Raw genomic sequence first — 23,576 nt, forward strand, 5'->3', positions numbered from 1 at the left:
TGGGCCCAAATGGGCCTTAGAGTTGGGTTGTGGAATAGTTAGGCTTACTACGGGCCTCAGGAGTTTTAGGCTGGCCCAGGTTCTAGTGCCGGTCCGGCCCATAGGTTGGGTCGTGACAATATTTTTTTTTATCAAATATGATAATGAAAAGTGATTATGTTTTTCATTAAAAAAATTATTCTATAAGAATTTAGACTCATTGAAATTTCATAATAATAATAATAATAATAATAATAAAATAACTAATAGAGAAAGCTAAAACAAAACCCATATGGAAAAAAAAATGCTAAAAACAGGAAAATGGTCATCGATTGACAAAAATAGTTCAATTTTTTTTTCATTTATATCAATTTTAACTACTCCTTTTATTTTTATTAATATATTCAATAATTTTATTACTTTTATTAATTATAACAAAGTTCATGTTAATAAAAAAAAATAATAAATGAATAATATATCTAATATTATTATCTTAATTTTTAATTTTTTTTATCTCTTTCTACTTATACTTTTAACTCACATCATTTTTATCATTTTATTTCAAATTTAAAACAAATAAAAATCAGATATTTAAACATAAAATGTGAACAAATAAAATAACCAAAATAAATGCAATTATAATTTTCAAAATGATTGAGAAATTAATTAAAATAATATTTTTATTAATTTGAAAATAATTGCTAAAATTGATATAAAAATAAAATAATTAGCTAATATTAATAATGTGGGTAAATATTTAAATTACTTTTATCAATTAAGTAATCCAATTAGGTTAATTGCTAAAATTAAAATTAATGTAAAAGTTTGAGATTAAATTAATAAATTAAAAAGTTTAGAAAAAAAAATTATATCGTTTTGACTTTTTTAATCATTTAGTAATTAAATAATAGATAAAAATTTGAAATAAATGAGCATTTAAATTTAATATTATAATTTTTTATTATATTAATTATTTAAATAAAGTATAAATAATTTTTATAATTTTTTAAAATTTTAAATAAATTTATAAATTATAATATTTTATTGATATAAAAAATAAAATTTATTTAAAAATATAACTAATTAAAAAAATTATAATAATTTTTTTAATTTTATTTAATATTCTAATTAATTTTATTCTATTTATTTACCCACATTAATCAAAATTTAGGTGAAATTATAATAATTTCATTAAAGTTTTTAATAAAAATTATTTTTTGATATTATATTTAAAAATAATTTAAGAATATAAAAATATTTTTATTTTTATTTTTAAAGAAAATGAAACAAATGAAATTTTAAGTTTAGTTAAATCTATATTTTTATCAATATCAATAGGTTATACATTTATGACTAAATTATAATATGTTTTTATAATATAAGTTGAATTATTATTAAAATAATATAAAATTTTAATTTATATTAATTATTATAATGATAGAAATTAAAATTATTAAATATTTAATGATAAATAATTCATCGTGAAAAGTTATCAGTAAGATATAATATATCATATAAATTGACATTATTAGGGACTTAGAGATAAATTTTTTGTTGCTAAAAGTTATTAGTGATGATAATATATAAAAAGCTTCTATTTGTTAAAATTATTAGTGACGAATTTTTTATTGCTAAATGGTATTTAGTGATAAGTGATATGAATTTGTCATTAATAGATTTTATTGATGATGAATTATTTCCCTATTGCTATAAATACATTTTTGATATTTTTGAAAATGATAAAAATAATGAAAAGTATTTTTGAAAATCTCAACCTTTCTACTTTTATATATTATATAAGAATATTTAATTTTATAAATATAAATAAATATTTTAAATTATAAAAAAATTAATTAAGTAAAATTTAAATATAAATAAGAATAAAAATTTTAAATTTATATAAACTCTAAAATTATTTTGATAAGAAAAAAAATATAATTATAAATAATAAATAGTATTTTGGGAAATTCTAATATTTTCCTCTAATTATCATTTATATATATTATATAAAATAATTACTAAAATTAAAATGAAAAAAGATCAAATAACTCTTTATACTTTTAACGAAGGGCTAAATAAATTTAAAATTAAGTTTTGAATTAAATAAATCCATTTATTTTTAATTAAGACTAAGAGATATTTGATTTAGCTATTTAAGTGTTTATCAACTATCAGATGTATTCAATAATTGATATCTGATAAATATTTAAATAATTAAATTTATTTATTCAATAAAAATTTAAAAAAGACTACTAGTTATACAGTCGTTCATGAACTGTTGTGCACTTTTGACAAAAATACCCACTATATTTTTAATTATTACAGAATCCATTTATAAATTCTTCCTCATATGCTGCTGGCTTCTATATCAATCAAATATGGATCTGACCAATATTATATTACTTCAATTTTCCTTTTTCTTTAACACTTACGTGTCTGATGAATGAAGTATTTTTCATGATAGAAAATCTTTGGTTGTTGCTTATTTCTTAGGTTATTGGATTTATATATACATATATATTTTTTTAAGTTTAATTATAATTTTAGCTACTGCATTTGATTGATATGGATACTTAAACACATTTAAATAAAGAATTATTTTACAATTACATTTTTTAAATTATTTAATTTTAATTTTTATATTATAATAATAAATTCTAAAAATTATATTTTAATAATAAAATAAATAATATAATATAATAAATTAATAATTATATATTTATTTTATTATTAACATAAATAATACATTTATCTCAATATTAAAATAAATTATAAAAAATATATTATTATTAATCATTTTAAATATCAACAAAATAACTATTAAATACAATTTTATTAAACACCTAATATAAATTAATTATTAATAGATATGAAATATCAACAATAACTATTAGTTATGATTAAATCAAACAGACTCCAAATAAATTTATATCTAATAAAATTTTATTTTTTAATAATAAAATAATAACTTTTTATGGTTTTAAATAAGAAATATTAAAAATAAAAAATTTAATATCAAACAATTTTTGTTGACATGTTTTTCAATTTCTTTTTTTAATTTTATTTTATTTAAAATTAATAAATAATATTTAATATTTAAAATTTAAAAAAAATATTTTACTATTAAAAAATAATATTTTATTAAGTGTAAATTTATTAAACTTATTAGAAAGTACGAAAACTTATTTGAACTAAAACTTAATTTTTGGACTTAATTAGCCTTCTTATGAAAATACAAAAACTTATTGATATTCTTTTCCAAACTTAAAAGTATGGAATATGAATGCAAAATTTTTTTTTTTTTTTTTCACTAAACCTTTAAAAATATATCAGGATGCCTTACAGAGAACAAAAATAATAGCATGGATTTATCAAACAAAATGACAATTGCTACAAAATAAAGGCTTGTCATCTCTAACTGTATTACCAAAGAACTTCACACATTTTGAGATGCCAAGAAAGTCTCATCTTAAAACAACATTTAGCTTGTTCAGCACTTGTTCTCTCACATTCCACTGCAATCAGATTTTCAAGTGATAGTTATATTTCAGACTATTAACCATATGGGAAAATAAATAAATTAATGAAAATGAACAATCCTCAATGAAATACCTGCAAATCATTAATTTCCTCATCTGTTAGTGAACGTTCCATAGAGCGATAAGCTATCCTATAACAGTGACTTGTCATTCCTTTCTTGTTGGTAAAATTATCTATCAAGCTCACCTGAGACACAAATAAACAAAAATTCAGACCAACCGCATAAGAAAACTGGCATCTATAACACAGATATACTGCTGAGCCAATATCTCAATATTTTTAGTATAATGACAACAAGTATTCAATCGTATAAAAAACTCTGGAGTCTAAACCCACATGAAATGAGCAACAGATACGTCTAGATTGAACTTCGAGTTGGCAAATCTATTTACTCCCTCAGTCCAGCACGGTTGCATTCTCAAGAGAGATAAACAAACAGCTTTCTTGACCAAACTCAAATTGCAGTAAAAAATAAAAATGGACAGAAAAAGAATAATCATCCCTCACCTAAATTTAAAACAGAAGATTATGTAAAAGCACCTCAGGAAGACCTTAAAATGGTTCACAGAAAAATATAAGGACTGATAGATAATTAGATATAATAAACTCTCCCTCAACTCAAACCCACCAAAATTTAGTATCATTACCTAGCGTATTAAAAGATAAACGAATAGAAAACAAGTTATCATAGACTCACCAAGCAAGTTCCTTGCTGCTCCACTGACAAGGGATAAAAGGCTCACATAACTTGCTATAAAATGCATCCTTTGATTTATGCCAATTAAACCCTCAGCATTTAGAACCACACTTCAGAACTTCCAGCAACAATTACTTTAGCATACACAAGCACTTTACAACCACCAACACTAAGCTTTTTCATAATACTTGGAATATGTGAGGATATATCTAATGCAATAAAATAACTTTATTTGTTTTTACTGAAATCAAGGACCAAGAAGTGTGGATTAATAAACAGGTAAGTCTCATGCTGGACTGGGCTCTCCATGACCAAGCCATTTTGGTTTGGTTTGCTAACACTTATATACCCTTTAATTTTCTTGTACATTGCCAATGTGGGACTTGTTCCTACAAGCCATATATTTCAACACCCTCCCTCAAGTGCAACTAAGCTTGGTTCAGACTTCACTGGCTCAGTTGCCACTTTATATTGCATGGGGTGGCCCATCTAATTGGGGTCTGGCTCCTCTTGACTCTCCCCTCAAGGTCTAGCTCCTTGGGCTAGCCCAGGGATCCATTTGAATCTAGCTTGATTAGCTCAGCTCATAGAGTCTAGCTCACTAGGGGTCAGCCCACCATGCTTTTAGGTCCCGAATCTACAGTCGTTAGGACTCACCGCTCTGATACCATGTTGAAATTCAGAGCTAAGGAAAATACATTAATAAATAGACAAGTCTCCATGCTGAACTGGGCTTCAAACTAGGCTCTCCATTACCAAATTGGCCTTCATTTGCCAACACTTATATGTCCTTTAATTTTTTTTGTACACTGCCGATGTAGGACTTGTTCCCACAAGCCATATATTCCAACAGTTTTCCCTAACGTATTTAACATAATTCCATATCCTGTAACTAATTGTGCAAAAGGATTTTGTAACCAGAAATAAATGCTACCCACTTGCAGGCACAAAATGGCATGGAACATACTAATATGACATGCAGCTAACATAATATGGCTAATAAATGAATGATTGAACAAATTCACATATATTAATAATATAAAAAGCACATATCTATGTGCATACCTCCTCGACAAGATCGCCAGCAACTCCTCTGATAACTTCACATAAATTATTTTCAGTGAATGATTCATTGATCCAAAAACTCATGTCTTTATAACAGGGAGGATACTGCAAAAGAAATTTCTACATTAAAGTCTCCAAATTCTGCTCAGCCAGTCTTTCTAAATGACACAGAGAAGGAGAAAAAGAAAAAGGGAATGTATTGCATAAGGGGTAAAAATAATCACACCTTTGAGAATGGCTTAAACTTGATGCCCAATTGGCCACTACAAAACTACATGAAAGGATAAACACCTTCAAATTAGTTACTTGGCATACTAGATCATAGAGATACCATAAATGTCAACTTGTGGCATTAAAATATTCAAAGTTCAAATGAACTCAACTTAAACATAAATAAATCAGAGGACGAAAAATCAGCCAAAAGTATCGTAATTCATGACTTACCTGAGAAATAAAGCGCTCATCATTTGACCAGAAAAGCCGTATATCAGGTATGTCAAACAGAACCATTGCCAGGCGCTCCAATCCAAGTCCAAAAGCCCAAGCGACATTATCAGGTCTGCCATTTCTCCTTAAAATTTCTTGCTCTGTCACACCACAACCTAAGACTTCTAACCAGTTCTCCTGAAAAATGATTGTCCATCAACCAGTGAGTCAAACGCAATCCTATTTCTGGTTAATAAAGCAATCCCTAATATTTGCAATGCAAAGCCAGCATCAAGTTTTCTCAAGGGTCCATTCTATGCTATACATGCCAAAAGAGTGTTTTAATATGGTTTAGTTGTTCACATACTGTCCACAATCCACATCACCAAGATATTACCCCCTTTTTTTGTTCCAAAATTTTGAACCATATAAAAATACTTGGTCCTACTTTTTAAATATAAATACCCTAATTTAGGTCCTTGGTCCAAAAACGTACTGATTTTTTTTTTTTTCATATTGAAAATTTTGGGGGTAGGAGGGGTATCCCCATCCTATGGCCAAGGAAAGCCTACGCATCACTGGGGATTTATAGTAGGGCTTCTGTATTGCCCACCAATGAGAAACTTCAACAGCAGTCAATGGAATTCAAACCAAGATGGTGTGTATTCAAACTCGAGATAGGGTCCACATGTATTGAATTTTAACAGTCCTTAAATTGGAAATTTATAACACAAACATGTATTGATGTTATAATGTTCATAAAATGAAAAAAAGATTAAAAAAAAAACTTAACATTAAATTCATAACCCAAGTATTCGAAATGATGCACATATTTTAATTGTTTTCCAAATTTCACAATGTCCCCTTCTAACATAGCACATATAGTATGAGATATTAAAATGAAAAGAAAAAGGAAATAATAGAACATTGTTTGGCACAAATTAATAGAAAGCAATCATTTTTAGCAAACCTCTAGAGTATAGAATGCAACAAAGTGTCAGAAGCTAGTAGCCCAAATCAATGCTGAAAGGGCATTTTACCATAGATTTGTTGATTGCAAATCAAGATTAGAGTTATTCTGTTTCAACTTAATAGATTTAGTCATATTAATACGTAAAGATTGAGTTCTATTAATATGGCTAAACTAAATTAGATCATTAACTAGAAAACCATGGATCACCTTGCCTAACACCCCCAGGAGCTACAAGACAAATTATTAGATCAATTTATTTTATATAATGCACTGCACATGCAGACTAGTGGTACAGCAGGTTATGTTTGTTGATGCTAAGCTAAATCAGAATAATGAGAAAGAGTGATTGCATGCAATGCCTTTCATATTAAAATGATGAAGATAAACATAATACCTTAAAATATATCTCTAACTCAAAAGAAGGATTGGTGAATGGAAAATAAGTATCAATCCAGCGCATCTCCACAGCACCTGACATTTTTAACAAAATTGACTAAATATGATCAAAATAATAATATATCCTGGACAAAACAATTGTTGACTATAACAAGGAAAATAATTCCTGAATCCCAAACATTATGACTGTAGCAGCAATTTATAGCATCATCTACACATTTACATTTACTTAACAATTTTTATTATTACCAAATAAATGCCTAGCCAAACCCTCGAGACATTTCTTTAAATCCTCAGCAGCATAAGATGTGGCATCCAAGCCAGAGGGCTCCCATTCATCTGGAGAGAAAACACGAAAACCTTCCATCTGTGCAGTAACAAAATAACTTTATCACAGAAAAGAATAAAAGCGCGGTGGACAGAAAACCATGATTGCAAAATCACAGATAATGAACCTGATGGAAAACAGGGTAATGAGTTGAATCAATAGAATCTCTACGGTAGACATCTCCGGTTACTAGGAAATGAGTGTGGCCCTCCCTTAATAGCTCTGCCTGATGCGCACTCGTATGACACCTCAAGACAGTTTGAGAGTCAACATAGTATGTGTCATTATAGCTCCTACTTACATGATCAGCAGGAACCAAGACATCATCAAAATTCTGCAAGAAGTACATCTTTTCTCACTAAGAAAAGCACTACAGCACTTTGAGAATAGAAAAGTTAATATCTTAAAAAGCAAAGCAATGTTAATTTCCAATTTATTTTTACCTGTTTTACAGAAACTAGTGGACAGAGTTCATCAAATTTATCAAACTTGGTTGAGAAATTGGTGTCAAAATACTCATATATTGCATTCTTCAAAATCCCAATTGGGTGTTGATTCCTCCTATGAAGTTGCATTCCAAGTTTTGAAAAAATTGTATCCGGAACATTGTTGGTGGGATCATCTCTAACCACATCTGCAAACACCAATATCCAAAATATAATAATTATATGAAGAGTATAACTTGATACAGTGTGATGAAAAAGTACCAGACAGGCATTGATTGTTGACTATGTAATAAAAACCTACTTGTTTAAAACATATATGTGAAGCCAATGATTGGGAACAAATTTTCTACAAACACTAAAACAGCACAAGAGAAATAGCGAGAATGAGAGCATCAAAATCGTAACACTCCGGCTAGACTCAGAACCCAAAGTAAAATTTGCACAAATTGCAAGATTTTGTTCTTAATACAAGGATTAAAATCCAAACCCACTACATGATTACCATTGCCACCAACTACCCACAAGAACTTACCAGAAAAAGAATTAGATTAAAAAAAAATCAGCAGCAATTAAAATAATAATATGATAAAAGTGGTAATAGTAGTATTAGTCATTCAATAACCCAGAAGTTAATGAATACGGAAGATTTAAGAAGGGGCTAAAAGTCATACCATCTTTAGCAATCTTGACTCCACCTAGTTCGAGAATAGAAACGACAAGTCGTCTGCACTTTCTTTTATCAGTAGTAGAGAGAGATGAGGAGCTAGAGAAAGGCACGGAGAAGTGATTAAAGGCATTTCTTCTTCTATGGAGAAAGAGCGACGATGTTCTGAGGGAAAAGAGAGTGTAGTGTGCAAGCGAAAACGCCGTTGCCATGATTCCCCACTTTCTGAGAGAGAAACAATCTCTCAAACCATAGAAAATACCACATTCAATCCGCAGTCTCAATGGGTTCTCATAGAGACTCCATGTTCGGAAGGAAGAGGAAGAAGGGAAGGGCCGGTTTTTAATCCGCTAATGATAGGGAAGGAGTGACGGAAATGTGAGCGATTTGTCCATTTGGGGTCACGGATCTGGTGAATTCGGGTAATGAATACACACATCCTGTCTTTTCTCTTGAGGAAAATTATTATTTAGTAGAAACTAATTACTTAATCTCTTATACAGAAAGAAGTACCTTTTAATATATATATTTTATTTTTATTAAATTATTTAATTTTTATTAAATTTTTTATTAATAAATAAATTTAAACATCAATTAAAATATTATTTAATAATTTATTTAGTTAAATTAATTAGTTAATTCTTATATTTTAAAAATTATATTAATTAATTTCGATAATTTAATTTTATTAATTTTTTAATCATTTTTAATAATTTTTATACATAAACTACATTAATTCTCTTTTATTTATTTTTCTCTTATATTTTTTTATTTCTCTTTTCTTATCTTTCTTCTCTCGTCTGCACCTACACTTTTCTCTTCCTCATTCTCTTTATATTTTTTATTTTTTAATAAAATTTCATACAAACCGTATGCATGAAAATGTTAATAAATTATTCTATATCTCTAAATAATCATGATGATAATTTAGAAAAATTATTTTTCAATAAAAAATATAAAAATAATGTCTAAAAAATTGAATAAAAATACTTAAATAATTTTTTTAAAAAACATATATTCAAATTTAGTCCCAACATAGCCAAATTTTCATTTTCATTGGAAAATATTTTTTTAAATATAAAAATTAACTAATTAGTTTTACAAAAATAAATAAATTAAATAGCAATATTTTTTAAAATATAAGAATAATTAATTTATTTCATTAAAATAAAAAATTTAAATAATAATTTGATAAATATGAATTAACAAAAAATTTAATAAAGAGATTAAATAATTTAATAAAAATAAAATATAAAAAAAATAATATATTTTTAAAATATAAGAAGAAAATAATATGTATAAAGTTAAGTCATCTTGTCTATGCGCAATAGTGTCTCTTTATTAACTAAAAATCAAATTAAAAATTAAAAGAGAAAAATGTATAAATAAGTTATGATTTTTGCCTTGAATTTAGTGTTTCTTGGTTAACTCTCTTCTATATTTTGTGGAACATCAATTATTTGTAAATAAAAGTGTTCATTTAAATTGTGAATCTATAGTTTAATTCATATTAAACACATGTAATTAATCCTAGATTAATGCTATAAACATATGAATCTTGAATAAATATATGAATATAGATTAAAATTGATATATATAAATTCACATATTTATTTAATTTTTCTTCATAATGCTTTAGGATTAACTCCATCTTAATATTTTAAACTCAATTTCTAAACATGCCAGATTAGCATAATGGGTGTGCATTATTTGATTAATTATAATTAAATAACTGAATTAAATTGATAAAATTGGATTATTTTGACAGAAATATATTTGTTTCAATTCAATTGTTGATTAATAATGTTTAAGATTTTTAATTTCAAGTTATTGGTTGGATTACTTTTTGATTTGGTGACTGTATTAATTAAAATAAGTAAATTTTATTAATTAATATATTAATGATAATTTTATTAATAATATATTTTATATAATTATTATATTTACAATTTATTAATAATATGTAATTTATAATTATTCTTTTATTAAAAATAATTCATATTTATTATTTTTATAAATAAAAATAATAATTATAAATATATTTTTATTAATATTTTATCAATTAGTAATGTAAAATATATAATTTTTTTTTCAATTAATTCAATTGTACCTATTTTTTAATTTTGATTAGGTTTGTTTTTCTCTCAATTTTAATTTAATTTAATTAATATTTTAAATTCAATTAATAAAAAATTTCAATTCAATGGATTTCGATTAATTAAATGTACAACTGTTAATTATTTTCTAACTAAGGATTGGGAAGTGAAAGTCTACCATATTTAAAGAGAAACTAATTTCTATGTAATTATTTTTTTATATAAAATTTGATAATTTATTAATAAGAATTATAAGGTAAATAGAGCATAATATTGTCAAAAAAGAAGAAAAAAAAATATATATACATAAATGATTGAAATCTTCTATTAAAAAATCATCCTTTTTTTTCATTTTGGACGACTAAAAAAAAAACACCTTCTACAATATTGTTATTTGGAAAATTTTTTACCTTTATAATTCGTAAAAGAGATTAAATCACTAAATATCAATAGAAAAATAGACCACATTATCAAATTTCATTGTTAAAAGATCATTACACATACGTAAAGATTCAAAGTTTTCAAAAAAAAAATCCACATTGTATTTCAAATTATTAAATATTTCATTCAAATACTGAAAAAAATAAATAAATAAAACCCATGAGAAGAAAATAAAATCCTAATAATAGAGAAAAATACAACTTTAATATTGAAGAATTTATTCTTAAGAAACACAAATATAAGGAGATAAATTTAAATCAGTTCTAAATAGATACATATATGAAAATTTATTAAAAAAATATATTAAAAAAAAACAAAAAATCAATTTAAAGGTAATCATCGGTGAAAAATTCGTCTGTAGCCATATAAAAGAAAAGATTTGAAAAAAAAAAAAAGGGTGTTTGGTAAGAGTGGTTTAACACTCTTATCTTTTAAGTGAAGTTAAGTATTTGATTTTCGTCGATGAAAATGATATTTATTAGAAACACTTCATCTTCTAGGAGCGCTTCGCCCAATCCAACCTGAACAGATTAGTTCTGGTCCATTAGAATAAATTGTAGGGAAAGTAAAATCTTTATAAAAAAATATTTATTTTTCTTATAATTTTTTTCCTATGAAAAGTAAAATTATTATTTTTATTATAAATATTTTTTTTACAATTATTTTCATATTGAATAATTAAAATTATATTAAAAATATTGAATAATTAAAATTATATTAAAAAATTGCTATGTTGAATAATATGATATAAATTTATAGTTAGTATGATAGATTCTTTTCAACAGTATAATTGAATAATTTTTTATTCAATATAATTATTTATAATAAAATTATACTAGTTGAATAATAATTTATTCTCATATCAAATCTATTTCAGTTTTATACATTTGAATAAATATTTTAATTATGCATTCTTTTAATTCGAAAAAAAGAATGAAAAAATAGAAAAAATAACATTATTTTCCAATCTTTTCCACCCAATTTAGGTATAAAATAAAATTCCTCAAAATGTTATTTGAGTATTTTCCACACAAATTCTCACAATTTTTTCTTTCTCATTCTCTTCTTACAAAATTTAAAAAAAAAAATTTAATTTTTATTTCTTCCTTTATTTTCTTTTAATAAAATAAAGAAATTAATTTTTTTTCCTTTCCTTTTTTTTTTTACTAGCCTTTAATTTCAAATTTTTCTATAGAAATGAATCATTAACCATCTTGATCTGCGAAGATATCAAAGTTGATTATTAATTCTTTAAATTTGATTTGAGTTCACTTGCATTTCAAATAAATCAGATATGAATTTCATAATTATATAATATTTTATTAATATATATGAAATCCAATTGAATGAAATCTGAATTAAAAAGAAAAACATAACTAGGGGATCAAGATTCGATTATTAAATTTAGAAAAATATTTATTCATATTAAGCATATTTTATTAAACAATAAATAAATATCATGAATAAGATAATAATTAGAGTACGTTGTAATTATTTATTAATCAAATCTAAAATATTAAAAAATATTTTGCTTCAAAAAATTATTAAACATATTTAATATTTGTTTATTAATTTAATATAATACATATTTAGGAAATTTTAATATAATATTCTTAGTATAAGTAAATAAATTCATTAATTTATGAGATTTTTTTAATAAAAAAAATGATAATATCAATCGACCATCAATAAATTATTCATTTTTTTTTTATTAATTGAGATCGATTTTTAATCTAACCAAGCTAGGTCAAATAAGCTGCCCTTAGCATTGTTTTAAAAGAAAAAGATTAAATTACAACAAAGTAACTCGCAGACTGTAAGTTTGATAATTATTTGCTTCTTAAAATTTATTTTGCTATTTATTAATGAATTAATTTTTATAATAAGTAAATTTTAAAAATTAATTTATTAATAAAAATAAAATATGAAGGCTATATTATTAATGTAAATAAAATTTAAAGATTAAATTGTTATTAAATTGACACTAAGAACTACTGTGTAAGTTTTGTTAAATTTCAAGAATTTAATTATAATTTATTAAAAAAATAGCACATAAACTTTCCTTTTTTTTTCTTTTTATATGTAATAATTTGTTTGTTTAGTTTAACTACAATAACCATAAGTGTTGTTGTTAGTGATAATTGTTAATTTTCAAATTTTTTAAAAAGAAATAGAAAAAAGTTAGTAAATTATATAACTAGTGTAGGACAGATATTTTAGTGAAAAGGAAAATTTTACTGACAATTGGGTAGGCGTAAGACGTGAAAGGATGCTTGTGTATGTGTGTTGTGTTCGAAATGTATTTAAAAAAGAAAAATATTTTAAAGGTTTTATTTCTAAAAAATTTTTAAGTAAGGGTTTCTGGCAGAAGGAGTTTCGACAGCTGAAGTAAGGATTTTCAGCAGCCAAAATCCTTTTTCCTACCTAAAAGCCTTTTGGATAGAAACGACTCCGGCAGCCAAAAGTCCATCAATAAAGAGGGTATAAAAGGGACCAAAGCTCGCTTTTTGCCTAAAACAGTTAGAGTTTTCTTTTTTTCTCTCTCTCTCTCCTACTGGGGCATACAAGGAGTTCTTTAAAGAGTTATTCTTGGATTTTTGAATATCTAGAGAGGGATTCTTCCATTTAAAAGTGTGAAAGAGTATATTTAAGTTTTAAAGTTTTGGTTCTCCCACCTCAAATCTCAAAGAAAAGAGGTAACTTTCTTTTCTTCTTGATCTATTGGGTAGACCTAAGAAAGTTAATAAGAGATTAGATTTTTATAACTTTAATTTCATGAAAAGTTGTTTCAAGTTAAGTTTTAGGGAAGTTTATGCATGTTGGGTTTGGGGAAAACTTAGGATTTGAGCTTTGATTAATGTATGTGACTTTTAAGTATGTTTTCAAGTTGTTTTAGGCCCTAAAGATATGTATATGTGATGGGATTGTATTTTGGAACTTTCAAATGAGTTTAGGTGTTAATGGGAGAAGGGATCTGCAGGTTTTCGACTTGGGAATTCTGGAAATTCCCAGGTTCAACTATCGAAAGCCAGAGGTTTGGTAGTCGAAGCTTGCAGTTTCTCAGAAAATATAAAAATTTCTCAGGTTCAACAGCCGAAGTCTAACGCAGTGGCTATTGCCCAAAATCGGGCACCCAATATTCCAAGGTTCAGCAGCCGAAGCCTAAGACTCCGGCAGCCAAACTTGGTTATGCCTACTTTATTTCTCCTTCGATTCCAAGGTTCCAAAACCTAATTTCACGGTTCCTAAGGGCCTAGAATAGGATGTTTATGATATATATAGATTTCAAAAACCTTGTATAACACTTTATGGTCTGATTTTATAGGATCAGACTTGAAGGACTCGAAAGGATAAGGATCCGAGGATAACTCCTGTAACACCCCAATATGTGGAAAAATATAATTATGGATGTCTTAGAAATTGGAGAATTAATTTATAAAGATTTGGGGTGGAATTTAATATGACATTTGGACTTAAAGTGGAAATATTAAGAGTTTTGGGTGGAAAATAAAGTTTAGGACAAGTTGAGGGACCAAACAGTAATTTAAAAAAAAAAAACTAAAAGTGGGCAACCTACCCACGTGAAGTCTCTAGGCAGCAGTAAATAAAAAAAAGGGGAGAAAAAAAGAAAGAAGATTCGAGAAAGAGAAAGGAAAGAGGAAGAAGAAGAAGAAGAAAAAGAGGGGAGGAGAGGAGATGGCTGGAAATCAAAGGCTAGCTGGTTAGGGAGTATTTCAACAGTGAGGGAAGATGGATTTTGGTATGAAATTGAAGAAATTCGAGAGAGAAAAAGAGAAAAAAAGAGAGAGAAAGGAAGAAAGTTAGAGAGAGAAAATGGGTTTTGGAAGCTTAGTTTGAGCAAACGATAAAAAGTTATGATGCAAGGTTGGTATCTATAAAATCATGAGAAGGAGAGGAACATTTCAGTATGACCAGTTCTAGCAGATGTAGTTGGTGGCTGGCAACTGGCCACCGTGAGCAGTGGAGCTAATGTTGGTTCCGGCAAGCTTTCGCTATGATTCAACTTTCAGGAGTTTTCTCATGAATTTTTGAAAATTTTGAGACATAGATAAGCTTTTAATAAGATTATTTTTCTTGTTTCTCAATCTGTGGTGCTTAAATGCAATATTTCTTGGACAGAAAAAAAAAATTGGAGAAAAGTTCTAAGAAAAATATATGATGAAAGTAAAATTATTTTGAGATAGAATATGGTGTTTTTTGAATTTTTAAATGGTTATGGAATATTTTTGAGAGATACATATATGGGTTTTAGTTGGATTTTTGGTATATGGGTGATTATGTGAGTTCATGGTATTTAAATTTTATATGATTGGTTGAAACTTGAGAATAAAGAATTATGTTGAGAAGGGTTGAATTGGGTTGAAGCAAGAATATACTAGATGTTGGAAAAATTATGGAATAAAGTATTATTTTTGATATTATATTTTTTTGGAGCCATAAATTCGATAATTAAAAATTGATGTGATTATTGGCTTGTGGATTAGGATTTTAGAAATGAATCTTTGTATTATTGATGATATGTTATAAATATTTTAGGCTAAATCATGCTTATGGATGTCTAAAGGTGCTAGAGGCGCTTTTGTATATTGATAAGTATGTTTGATATTCAATACAAGTAACTTGGGAATATTTTAGCAAATTTATTTGTAATTTATAGCTCTAATTAATTTGAATATTATCTTTGTCTGGAGGATATTATGGACATTGAAAATGTGTGATATTGCCCATACAAGATTTTATAGCTAAAGTATGGAATAAAACAAGAATTCATTAAGATAATGTTCAATAAGAGAAGTAAAGGATAACATATTGGTAATGAGTTATGGTTTTTTTGCAATAATGTTATTTATGGGATATATGTATATAGTGGGAATAATTGTTGTGCAAGTAAATGATTAATGTGTGATTCCTTGCTATTCTCATGTCAAAAAAAAAAAATTAAAGACTTCATGTGATATGTTTCTTTCCTTTAAAAGTTTTAAGAAGTTTTCTTGGTACAATATGGGATCACTAAGTGCTAAACGTAATAGTTGTTATAAACATAAATAATTTTTTTTTTCTTTTGTGTGTGTAGTCATGCCTTTTTAGTGAAAAATGATTATTAGTGAATTTTTGTGCACATGTATTCACATATAAATGTATATATGTAAAATTCAATAAGAGGCAAATTTAGTCTAGCTAGAAGCAATTTGATATCGTTGAAATGCATAATCAATACTACTGTATTATTGATAAGGCTTGACTTTGGTCAGTGCAAGTCATGAACTACTTGATGATAATGTTGGGACAATTAGGAAATCATGTATAACTAAAATAATTTCTATGATCTTGATAGAACAAATGTTATTTTATTTAAAATTTATTATTGAATTTTCTTAGTGGCGATGTTTGAGGAAAATATATTGTGATTGGATTAAAAGTTGTAAAATATTTATTTACTGAACGTGTGGCACTAAGGTGATAAAGAAATATCAACATGGCAATGTTCACTTGTGATCACAATGAGGCATATTACTTAGGGAAATTGGTGTGGTGTGAACCCATTTTGGGCTGTGATATTATTGTCTGATTTTTGTTCGGCCTTTTAATTGGGAGAAACATCAAATTTTAAGAGAAATTCTGTCGAAATTTCGCTAGAATTTTAAGAGGTACATGAACCTGATCCTCCATAGAAGGTACATAGGCAACCTTTGGGTGCGGTACAAAGTAGGTAAAATTTTACTTTCTTTGATTTTAATGTTCCATTTTCAGTTCCTAGATCTTGTCATATTATTATTATTATTATTATTATGAATGAAGGCACTGTAGAAAAGTTGTATATCACTAGCACAATTCTAATCATTAACTAGTTACCTTATGTATTTTGATATCATTTAACGGTTGTTAGTCTATTTTTGTCAATGATTGATTGAGAAATTCATATGTATAATAGGTTACCTATATTTAATTAGTTCATTGTTTTGAGGAAACTCTGTCAATTTATTTCCATATTACAGTTTTCCTAGTTAGGTAGGATAGGTGTGACAACTTTAGTTCGAATAAGGTGGTTGATAGGCAATGAGAGATGAGTAACTCTAATCTTAATGAAATGAAAACTATTTATAGGTAGTTAATGAACATCCTTATGCATCATCTCATGTTTATTTAGGATGTATGTATTTAGAATACGAAAATGTTGCATAATTGCATAACTTTTGATAAGTGCATAATTTATTAATTTTACTCCCATCACATTTAGTGTTTCTAGTGTGTTTTTATGCATAATTCAGTTGATTAAAGTATATTTATCATTTAGGCATATTTTTAGATAGTTGTTGGAATAATTGTGTTAAATTGAGAAATTTTCAGCATTTGACTTTTGCTATATTTTCAGGAGTTTCTAAAGTTGTGGACCTCCAAATTGAGTGTTGTTTAATCCATTGAAAAGCTAAGATAGAGCACTACAAATGATAAAGAGGGACCAAAGCCCAAATCAGTCTCCAAGGTTAACAAAATGAGCTATGGATCTATTACAAAAGCCTAGACTTAATGTGTCACGACTAATTTTAGTATTTATTTTGTATCTGGAGTTCCAGACGTCCAAATGAAGCAAGCCTAAGCCCAATTGAACCTTAAGAGCTACCTCTACAGCTTCTATGAAGGGCTGGACATGAGATGAGGCCATTTTAATTGTGAAAAACGGCAATGAAGTCTTCACTATGGGCTGGACCGCCTGTTTGAACCAGTCCTAATTTTTGGCCCATAACTTGGGCTGTAGACCTCGGATTTGGGCAAATGAGTACTCGTTGGAAAGCTAAGAAATAGAGCTACAACTTTCCTGAATAGGGCAGAGATAGATTCAGAAAGGAAGTCACTAAAAATCAGCCTTGATTTCAAAGACGTGAATGCAGGCTGAAAATCTGTCTTTTAAATTTCAAAACTTTTCATAGTTTGGTTTCTATCTTTGGGATTAAGTTTTTTTATTATAAATGCGTCTTTGGGCAGCAACTAAAACACAACCATTCAGCAGCCTCTCGATCTCAAAAGCACCTTCATTCTCTATTCTTTTTTTTTTTAGATTTCTTCTTCAATTTTCTGTAAGCCATGAACATGAGTGACTAAGTTTTTAATTCAGTTCAAGGGATTCAAGTTCTTTTGCTTGATTTGTGGGACCAGATTCTTAATTTAATTTATGTCTTTTTAAATATATATTATTTTCTAATTTCATTGTCTTTGATCTATTGAATGATTTGCTAAAAAGGCCTATTAGTTAATTGTTTGATGTGATCAATTGCTAGTTCATCTTCATAATCCGTAATTATTATGTAAGATTGAACATGAGTAGCAATTAGGTTTTATTGATTATGATCCCAGTTTTCGATAATAACAAAAGCAAATAATATGGTGAATTAAATGATTTATGCTTCATAAATTATTGTTCAGCTTAACTACTTCCTATTCTTAAAGCAGTTATTAATTTGATGAGGATTGCTTAATACCAATTCAGTTAATAATTAGAGTCAACAAGAGTGCTGGGCTCGAATTAATGAGTATAGGGAAGTCAGGGGTTTACCTCGCTGTTTGGTAAATCTACGTTAAGTATTCAATAAAAGATAATTGTATTTCTTTTGTCTATGATCGAATCAATACATTGGAATGAGAATTACCTTGGACTGAAGTTTGTTTAATTTGAGAGTTTCATATTTAATTTTAGTTCTTAATTTCTGATTTCTGATTTCTTCTTTGGACTGCGAATTACCCCCTCCCCCAACCTTTGTTTCTTTCTTTTTCCATTACACAAGTGCATGAAATTTTAGTAATTCAGTCTCTAGGGTTCGACCTGGATTTACCACTTGCTGCAGAAAATATTTTATAGCTGGTAATTTCAATTAATTTAAATTTGATGGATATCAAGAATTTTGGCGCCATTGCCGGATACTAAAATTTATTGGATTTCATGTTTTTAGTGTTAGGATATTCTATTATTAATTTTATTTGTGAGTTATTGCTGTTTTTAGGTTTTCGAAAAGAAAAAAAAATAAAAAAAAATTACGGTGTTACTATTCATCAAGAAGTTTTGTTGAATTTGGAGGGCGCCCATACCTATTTTGAAGGAAATGATGCTCTGATCAAGACCAATCATTCCGCAGGATTCCTTGGCCCCACCCTCTTGAGGCCAAATTCGATTGTTTTCTAGGGTTTTGAAGTATTTTTCTGTTTTTACTTTGATTTATTTTTTATGACAAGAACTTCTCAATCTGGTGAGTTGATCTTTGATCCAGAAGTAGAAAAAATAGCTAAATAGATGAGAAAATTGGCTAAGCAGCCTAAGCAGATTCGAGTACATCTGAAAGGAGTCCAATCTCCAAAGGAGTTAAGTTTAGATTCGGATTTGAATTCAAATTCCGAAAACGAAACCATGGCTACTAGAACTTTGAAAGAGTTGGCTGCTCCTGATCTAAACCAACAGCCTTTGTGTATTCAATACACTACTTTAAATATTACTTTTGAGTTGAAATCTGGACTAATCCATTTGTTGCCTAAGTTTCATAGTCTTGCAGGTGAGGATTCACATAAGCATTTAAAAGAATTTTATGTTGTGTGTTCCAGCATGAAACCTCAAGGAGTTTCAGAGGATCAAATCAAGCTTCGAGCTTTCCCTTTCTCACTGAAGGGCATAACTAAGGATTGGTTGTATTAGCTTCTTTCTGGATCCGTCAACTCATGGAATGGTATGAAACAGATATTTCTGGAGAAGTATTTTCCTGCTTCCCGTGCTGCCACTATAAGAAAAAGAAATTTGTGGCATCCAGGAGTACAGTGGAGAGAGTTTGTATGAGTATTGGGAGAGATTTAAGAAGCTATGTGCAAGTTATCCCCATCATCAAATAAGTGAGCAGCTGTTGATTCAGTATTTCTATGAGGAATTTCTACCAATGGACCACAGTACGATAGATGCTGCTAGTGGAGGAGCTTTGGTTGACAAGACACCAGATGAAGCAAGGAGGTTGATTGCTAACATGGCAGCAAACTCTCAGCAGTTTGGAATGAGAATGGATCACGCACCTATGAAGGTTAACGAGGTAAGTACATCTAACCTTGACAAATAGATTTCTGATTTAACTTCTTTAGAGAGGCAATCGGCTGTAGGGAACATGCAAACTGTTAAGGTATGTGGAATTTGTTCGGGTTCGGGTCATGCTACTGACATGTGTACTGCGTTACAAGAGGATGAATCAATGCAACATGTTAATGCAGTAGGAAATTATGGACAGCCACAATGTAACACCCCTAAGTTCGGTAGTGCGTCATTGCTCCGGTGACCGATCTTTGTCGGACAGCTAGGATGCCTAGAACCACACTTCAATGAGAGTGAGGAGACATAAAATAATGAAATACAAGAAAAGAAAGTACAAGAAAAAAAAAGGAAAAATGATAGCAAAGAAATGTGATCAAGTTAAACGAGCCGGGAAACCTAGCGATGGGTGACCGCACCGGGAAGTCACGGCGTGGACCGTTGACTGGCCCTGGACTGCGGGGAACCCTGGAAAACATTTTTAGGACATAAATAGACCCTTATTGAAGTATAAATCTCATTAGAAAGATTAAAGAAAAATTAAATAATTAGTACAAAGAAAAGTGAGAAATCGAAAAACAGACAAAATACGGAGTTACCGAAAAATCGGGAACGTAACCCGAACAGGGTCATTATGGTCATTTGACATCCCGAAGTGTCTTTTGACCTAAATGTCCATTAAAAATAAATAATATTACACTTAGAAAATAAAATGAAAAATTAAATTGAGGGTACCTAATACAAATAGCCAAAATGGAGTGAAAAATGTGTAAATAACACATGTAAACATATTATATGATTTAATCCAAATAAGTGGACCACTAAAGGAATAAATTAAAGCTAATGGGGCAGGTGTACACCTAACATACCATCTGCAGATTCATTTTCTCTTAGTTCTTCAACAATGCCGTAACAAGCTCCCTAAGAAAACTCCATAGCCATTTTGCTTCAAACCTCATCTTCTCCTCCATTTCAACTCCAATCCCTTAAGTAGCTTTATGAAAAATGGTCTACACATCACAAGGAAGATATTGATACCAATTTTGAGAAGTTTGGTGAAGGTTTAGCAAGTTACAATTAAAGGTAAGTTTGCATTTTTGAGAATTTCTTTGTTAAACTTTATGTTTATGTTATGGGTGTTAGTTTTGTGAAGGAAATTTTGAAGTTTAAATAGTTATTGAGATAGCCATTTTTGGACAGCCATGGGGTCACACATTTGATGATTTATTATGCATATAATTGATGAGAAATAATGTTGATCATGGTAAATTAATATCCTAATGAATTGTTTCACATATATATGGTGATTTTGGCACTTGGATGAGAATTGATGGATTGTAGGGCAATGTGGTGTTGAAGAAGATTTCGGCAGCTTGGGAACCCTTGAATAATTGTATGTATTGATGGAAGTGTTGGCAGAATGTTGACATAGAAGAATTGATGAATGTATATGTAAATTAGTAGTGGAGATTATATGTAATGATTAGGTGTATTTATGTACATATATTGCTAAATTTGGACTTTGTGGTTTAGGGTTGTATTTGATGTATTGAGAATGTTTGTATTCTGTCCAAATTGACCATAGTAAGAAGTGATAAATGAATATGGAATGGTATAAAATCAGAATTAGGTATGGGGATTTAAAGTAGAGCAAGTTAAATGTGTGTTTGAATTGGGGTTTGAAAGACATATAGAGGGCAGTGTGCAAACAGACCAATAAGTTTAAATGTGTAACCTCAATTGGTATGAGACCAATTGGAGGTGAAACTAGGCACAAAATGTGCCAACTTTCATTGAGAAAACATACCAAAATTCTGCTTGCAAGGTGACCTAAAAAAATGACCAATTCGGATTAGGTGCAATTAGGACCTGAAAAATGACCAATTGGGCAGCAGTGAGTGTTTAGGCCATAACTCACTCAAACCAGGTCCAATTGACCTGAAATTTTGACCAAGAATAGTTAAGATCCATACCTACAAGTCTTATGAAGACACCAAAGCCCAGAAATGACCATAAGCAAGTTAAACAACTTGCACAAGTTCGGGTCCAAAAATTGGCCGAACCAGAGTTGACCAAATTGACCAAAAATTGACCTAATTGGTACCATTTGACCAGCAATAGTATAATGACCATAACTTGGTCTACTTAACTCGGATTGACCTGAAACTTTGCCTCGCGTGCAATAAGACCTAGATCTACAAGTTTGTAGTTTTGACCGAAACCCGAAAACTGAGGGAACTAGGCCGTCCGGCTAGGTCAAACCAGTATCCCGGAATCCAGCAATTTGCATTAAAGTGCACTAAGCAAGGAAATGACTTTGGTAAAACATACCAAATCTAAAACCCTATCGAATGTGACATATTAACGACACTAAAACCTAATTTACCTAAAACGCAACGAGGGTCGGTATATTAGGTGATTAAGTGAATAATTGAGTTCAGTGCATTATTTACCAAACACCATCGATAGAAACAATTTAATTTAGTACTGAAACACTTCAAATTGTGTTTCTCAGTTAACAAGGACTCAACAAAAGGGAAAGAAACACTGAGTCCAGACCAGGGAGGCAGTCATCAGAGGTTTGTGCACAACTAGTTTTCAACTGATTTTGTTCTGAATAATATTTCATATGATTAATTATATGTTATTGTTTTAAATTGTGTTTGTGCACAACAACTATTTCTCTTGAATTTTTCAATTGAAATAAATATTGACTATTTGTATATTATTATTTTAAATTGTGGAAATGTGTTTGATGAACACTTATTGATTGAAAAACATGGTGAATGGTTTGAAACTGTGAAAAATTATTTGAATGATATTGATGGATACTTATTGATTGAAAAGCACTATAAATGGTTTTTGTGGAAATTGAAGTGAATTACGAATTGTGTTGCCATTTTGTGAATGGAATTATAACTTTGGAAATTTATTGGATTCTTATGAATCATTTGAATAAAATGTTTGGAATTGTTTTGACTCACAATTGGCATGACACTGATACTATGTTCCTCCTCCTTTAATGGGGTGAGTGTGATTATTCCTCCCTCTTCGACTTATCAGTCTGGGGTGAGTATGATTATGTTCCTCCCTCTTTGACTTCCCAGTCTGAGTTGAGTATGGATGAGTACTCATTAGATAGCTAGCTTCCTCCCTCATTGATTTCGATTATTGGGGTGAGTATGTCTTGTCGTGGTGTACAACACGGCATATATGGAAAAATTTGTGTCATGACCTAAATTGTGTTATTGATTGGCAACATTGTATTGTTCAATTATTTGATCGAATGGTGTTATTGATTTGCAAAACGATATTATTCAGTTATTTGATCAATTGTGTTATTGATTTGCAAAACGATATTATTCAGTTATTTGATTTAATTGTGTTATTGATTTGCAAAACGATATTCTTCAGTTATTTGATCGAATTGTGTTATTGATTTACAAAAC

General features: G+C 28.4%; 1 protein-coding gene across 1 annotated transcript; it reads right to left on the reverse strand.

The window, feature by feature from the left end:
• Positions 1–3,292: 3,292 nt before the first annotated feature.
• LOC110652872 (phenylalanine--tRNA ligase, chloroplastic/mitochondrial) lies at positions 3,293–8,908 on the reverse strand. The gene is made up of 10 exons (XM_021808485.2): positions 8,522–8,908; positions 7,848–8,038; positions 7,532–7,738; positions 7,326–7,443; positions 7,075–7,151; positions 5,726–5,905; positions 5,508–5,552; positions 5,282–5,386; positions 3,592–3,705; positions 3,293–3,494 (listed from the first exon to the last, which is right to left on the reverse strand). The coding sequence occupies exons 1-10, from the start codon at positions 8,724–8,726 to the stop codon at positions 3,444–3,446; spliced, it is 1,293 nt and encodes a 430-aa protein (XP_021664177.2). The 5' UTR covers positions 8,727–8,908; the 3' UTR covers positions 3,293–3,443.
• Positions 8,909–23,576: the final 14,668 nt, after the last annotated feature.

This window comes from Hevea brasiliensis, chromosome 10, assembly GCF_030052815.1.
Source record: "Hevea brasiliensis isolate MT/VB/25A 57/8 chromosome 10, ASM3005281v1, whole genome shotgun sequence".
NCBI classification, from domain to species: Eukaryota; Viridiplantae; Streptophyta; class Magnoliopsida; order Malpighiales; family Euphorbiaceae; genus Hevea; species Hevea brasiliensis.